The sequence below is a fragment of the Rhincodon typus genome, chromosome 26 (assembly GCF_021869965.1).
Source record: "Rhincodon typus isolate 14 chromosome 26, sRhiTyp1.1, whole genome shotgun sequence".
NCBI lineage: Eukaryota > Metazoa > Chordata > Chondrichthyes > Orectolobiformes > Rhincodontidae > Rhincodon > Rhincodon typus.
In genome coordinates, this window is record NC_063357.1 from 6,741,926 (window position 1) to 6,747,844 (window position 5,919).

The window sequence follows — 5,919 nt, forward strand, 5'->3', positions numbered from 1 at the left end:
GGGGGTGTCTCTGCTGGGTGTGGGGGTGTCTCTGCTGGGTGTGGGGGTGTCTCTGCTGGGTGTGGGGGTGTCTCTGCTGGGTGTGGCGGTGTCTGTGCTGGGTGAGGGGTTGTTTGTTTTGGGTGTGGGGGTGTCTGTGCTGGGTGTGGGGGTGTCTGTGCTGGGTGTGGGGGTGATAGGCCACCGATTTGAAATGTTTACCTCGTTCCTCTTTCTCCACCGGTGCTGCGTGACCATTCGAGATTTGTCTCTTTCAGATTACCAGCATCCACAGTATGGTGTTGACTGTTTTGGTCAACAGTCTCCCTGTATCTCTCTGCAAAGGGCTCCGTGCCCACTGTACCTGGAGGAATGGAGAGCTGTTTCCTCTCCCTCGGTCCTGCCAGCTGACACAGGGGTCACCACATTGAGAGAAGCGTGGTTTGTGGGGAAGATGGATTCAGAAATGAACCTGCACCCATCAACCTCTCTCTAAACCTCTGCGCTGACAGCAATCAGTCACTCTGATAATTCCGGGCCCTACCTTTCATCAGGGAATAACATCCAAATTATCACCTATCAAATGATGTGCAGGGATAATGGACTTCATCAAGTTTGGAGTCAGGAAGCTGATAAATGTCCCAAATCACCAGAAGAGCTTCGAGAAATATTCATTCATCTCTTCCACTTTCCATTCAATAAGGTCAGCTGAAAGCAGTCAAGGCAATCTATCAGGACGTCGTTCTGTGAAGTGTTGGATTCAGGTAAAAAAAAAGCTGCATCAAATAACATAGCTGCCATCTCCCTGTCACATTGCCACAGCAAGTTTACCCAAGAGTTCAGGAGCTAAGGGAATGAGAATTGATCACCTATATTGCACACAGCACTGCCACACTGTCACTGCTTTATCATAAAAGGCAGGTGCCTCGGTTGCTAACAATTCCGAAAACAAATTTAAGCCTGGATTTATCAACTGGCCTGCAATGCATTCCAGACTGTAAATGCTGTATTTTGTCTGATGGAAACACTGTTGAAAAGCGATTGGGAATAAATAGGAGGAACAGGAGAGAGAAGAAAGCAACAACTGACAAAGAAGCTGAACAGGGCAGAGCTCCATTCTGTGCGACTGAAAAAGATCAAGATGGAACCTGATAGAGATCTTCATAAAGTACAGTGAGGGCTGACAGGGCTGATGTAAAGAAGATATTTCCAGTCATGGGGGAGGACCAAAATTAGAGGCCTTCAGTATATATCAGACATTAATAAATCAAAGGGAGAATTCAGGAGAAGCTTATTTACCCAGAGAATCATGAAAATGCAGAACTTGCAGGATTATTAGCTAAACTGTGGTTAAGAAAAAGCTAGATAAACAAGTGAGAGAGAACAGTACTGGATATGTCAATTGGTTGAAACATATTGCCTATTTGAGAGTGCCAGGCCCATCCCTAATTGCCTCGAGAAGCTGGCGGTGAGCTGCCTTCTTTTACTGACTGCGTGGAACCTGTCCTGAAATGCTGGTGACGACGGAGGGCCAGAGGAGCACACGATGGGCTGGAGTTGCCAGGTGGCCACTCTGCCTCTCGTGTTGGGAACTGTAGCTGTCTGGCTTCTATCCACAAGGTGGCAGAATGGGAAACTACACACCAATAAGGCCAATGACATAATAACGAGGATGTTGACTCGTGTTAATGGACCTCTCGCCAATCAATGGCCAAAATTCCATCTAGCTGCTCAACCCTCGGCTGGAGAATGGGGCATTTTGTTACCGATGTCGGAAAGCTCCTTGCCACTTCAACCGGTTTTCCCAACTTTCTCACTACTGCCCAGGGATTAGGAAAATTCTACTCATTGTCTGTAAACAGCTGGTCCAGTATCAGGAGATCTTTAAACTTCCAAAACACATTGTGTAACAATTGGCGAGAGGAATATCCTGCCTATAAAGAATTCCTTCAGCATCGCAAAACGCCTGAGGCCCTTCAGTGAATCTTAGATAGACAGAAACATCCTTCTCAGATAAAGCCAGGGAGGGGATGGGGCAAGGGAACGAAATCTTGATTAAAGAGCTGGATTTTAACCAAGCATTAAAGGAAGCGGAGGAGCTGGAGGTGGAAAGTTGGAAGGAATTCGGGTGGAAATTTCAAAGTGTGGGCCTGAGACATTGGAAGGCAGAATTGCTGGCACTGGAGTGTGGCAGGAGGGAAGTTAACAGAGGCAAGTGTTTTTTTAAATTCATTCACAGGATGAGGGCATTGCTGGTTTGGCCAGCAGTTATTGTCCATCCCCCAGAGGGCAGGTAAGGATGGCAGTTTTCTTCCTTAAAGGACATTCATGAACCAGATGCGTTTTTCCTGACAATCGACATTGGATTCATCGTCAATATTAGACTCTTAATTCCAGATTTTTATTGAATTCAAATTCCATCATCTGCCGTGGCAGGATTCAAATCCAGGCCTTTGGATTAACAGTCCAGTGATAATACCACTAGCTCATTGCCTCCGCAGATTTGGGTATATGTAACCAATTCAACCATTTAATCCTAACTCTATCCACTCGTCCTGGTTTTGTGACTATTAATGCCCTTTGCCAAAATAAAATCAAGCAATACAAACAGAAAATGCTGGAGAAACTCAGCATGTTGAGTAGCATCTGCAGGGAGAGAAACAGAGTTAACGTTTCGAGTCTGATATGACTCTTCTTTGGATCACTGCTAAAAGTGAGTGTTTTGCGGTTAGCAGTATTTGAGAGTCATTGAAGGTAATGCAACCCAACAACACAATGAATTTACTGACTGTGGGCAGTAATCAGGGACATTCACCTGAACTGGATGGCTCAGGGCACAGGAGACCTTCAGGGGCTGAATATAACAGGAGCACAGCAAGCTGGAGTTGGGGAGCCATCAGAAGTGCTCTGGCAAATCATTCACTCTGTCCGTCAATTATCAAAAGACCTGATTGAGAATTCAGATGCACAAAACTTTTTTAAACGGATGAGAGTTGGAATCCTGTGAGGAAACCCCAGGATTCAGCATTTTCAATCAATTCATCTTCAGCCATATTCCCCTGCGGCATGTACAAGGTGCTGTCAGATTCCTATCCAATAAATAGAACAAATTCTTTCTCTCATTGATGTTGACACTTGATTTTTTTTTACAGCTGGAGGGACTTTTTGTTCTAGCTGAGGCTGAGGTGTCAGTGCTGGACTGTTTCTCAGTGAAAGCTCTAGGGGGGCTTTGCTGGTGCCAGAGATGCTGTATAAGTGTCACTGACTGTGGCTGGGGGGTGGGTAATGGTGGTGGTGGTGGTACAGGGGGCTGCTCTCCTGCTTTAACACTTAGTGCCCATATTTAGTGCTCTCATGTGTCCTGGGTGTGGGGTTAGGATCGTGCCTGGGTTACAGTGGCATTTTTGTTTCTTTATTCATTCGCGGGGTGAGGATGTTACTGGCTAGGCAGCATTTATTGCCCATCCCTAATTGCCCAGAGGGTAGTTAAGAGTCAACCGCATTGCTGTGGGTCTGGAGTCATGTGTAGGCCAGACCAAGTAAGGATGGCAGTTTCCTTCCCTGAAGGACATTAGTGAACCAGACGGGTTTTTCCAACAATCGACAATGGATTCACGGTCATCATCAGACTCTTAATCCCAGATATTTATTAAACTCAAATTCCACCATCCTTCGTGACAGGATGCGAACACAGGTCCCCAGAATGTTATCTGGATTTCTGGATTAACAGTCCAGCGGTAATACCACAAGGCCATCACCTCCCCCTTATGGCATAATGTTGGTTTACTTAGGGTCAATGACCGGGCAATGCTAGGCTATTATCAAATACCCAGGAATCAATGTGAAGTAATAAAGTCGTAGCTACAATTGAGGTTACTGTGGGATAATGATGTTAGAGTGGGATAACAACAATGTTAGGATGGCATTGTCATAAGGTTATATTTGGATAAAGATGGCGTTGGGGCAGGGATTAGTATAAGAGCACTGGGGTTACAGCACTGTCTCCTTACCTGCAGCGCAGTCACAAACTGGATGGTGCTGACCAGAGCAAGCGCTGACCCCTTGGGAAAGTTGAATCGAACTGTGTCGACGAAATGCGCACTGTCGATTTTGATATCGACAAACACGTACAGCATCTTTATTCCAGCTGTGGAGTCAATCGGAACTGAAAGCAAGAAGAACAAAGACAGATGAGCCCAGTGAGAAAAGTCGGAAGATAAATCAATGGCCACATACACCATCACAGAGGCCATCAGTCAGGACTTGTTCCTCATGGTTTTATGGTCCTGCCTGCTTTCAAGGTTTTGCGGCCAGAGGCACAGTGAGAGGGAGTGTGAGGTCATGCAGGGGCTGCCCCATATTCTCTGTGCTCAAAGTGACTCGGTTAGGCACTTATCCCGCATCTTTCCAGTGAGGTAATGTCGAAATTCCGATCGGCACAATGACAGCCAGCCTGAATGGCTATTAATTCCTTTAACCATAGATGGGGGTGGGTGTCGGGGGTTGGGAAACAGAAACCATATCCTCTGCTGGGGAGAGTTCAGAACGAGGGAGCAGAAGCAACCCCTAACTCTCCCCCAGAAGGAGGCTCAAGCTGGGGCTGTGATGGAACTTTCAAACCGGAGATGGCTGGATTGTTGCTGGGTGTTAAACATGAATGAACATGTGAATGGAGGAAGAGGCAAGTGGGGCTGAATGGCCTCCTCCAGCTCCTACATTCCCTCCCCTTTGGTTTACTGGTTTCCAAGCCACCTCTCCCCCTTCATGCTGCTGGTCCATGCTTATTGCCCCGCGCTGCACATGGACACCCACCCCTGTGCCCTGACTCCCTCTCACACTATGTTAAATTACACTATCCCAGCAAGATCCCACAGTAACACTACAGCAGCATTCATTGCCCATCCCTAACTGCCCTGGACATGGTTGTGCTGAGCTGCCTTTTGGACCAGTGTGGACCATTTGATGTATGTACGCCCACAATATCCTGGCAGGAATTCCAGGAATTTTACCCAGTGATACTGAAGGACTAGCAATTTCCAAGTCAGGTCGGTGTGTGGCTTGGAGGGGAACTTGAAGGGGGTGGTGTTCCCATGTGTCTGCTGCTCCTGTCCTTCCAGATGGAAGTGGCTATGGGTTCAAAAGGTGCTGTCTGAGGAGGCTTGATGAGTTGCCTGCAGTGCATCTTGTAGATAGCAGTTACTGCTGCTATTGAGCGCTGGAGGTGGAAGGAGTGATGTTACAGATAGTGGACTGGGTGCTGGTCAATCAGACTGTTCTTGTCCTGGACGGTGTTGTTGGAGCTGCACCCATCCAGGCAAATGGGGAGTATTCCATCACCCTCCTGACTTATAGCTTGTAGACAGGCTTCGGGGAATCAGGAAGAGTTATTCACTGCAGGATTTGCTGCTTTTGTTGAACCCTGGCAACAGTCAGTGTCTGCATGAGAGGAGGGGGTATAAATTTAGTGGTGGAGGTGGGCTTTAATAAAATTCTGTAAACTAAGGAGAGGCCCAAAGGTATCAAGGAGCAGAAACAGAGTGCTGCTTAGGAGTCAGCATTATTCAATCCCCTAGCTAAATAAACATTAGGTCAATTTGACCTGTGCAGTTCAATACGTTTCACACTAATGGAGTGTGAACAAAAAGTATTCCAACAAATTGTTTTCGATTCACCTTTAAAAATGACAACTTCAGCCAAGTGCATCCATTGGTTGAAGATACACAGATTGAGTGGCATAATTCATGAAGAATTAAATACACACACACCCACCCACCCACACACGAACACACACCCACACAACACACACAGACGAACACACCCACACAGACACAGACGAACACACACACACACACACACAGACGAACACACACACACACACACAAACACACAGACGAACACACACACAAACACACAGACGAACACACACACAAACACACAGAC

At 46.8% G+C, this 5,919-nt stretch overlaps 1 protein-coding gene across 1 annotated transcript in view; it reads right to left on the reverse strand.

Annotated features, from left to right (window-relative positions):
- dph1 (diphthamide biosynthesis 1) overlaps positions 1-5,919 on the reverse strand; it is a 281,422-nt gene that overhangs the window by 274,460 nt on the left and 1,043 nt on the right. The window contains exon 2 of the mRNA XM_048612751.1: positions 3,990-4,144. Within this exon, the coding sequence (XP_048468708.1) occupies positions 3,990-4,144 (155 nt within the window). The remainder of the gene's footprint in view (positions 1-3,989; positions 4,145-5,919) is intronic.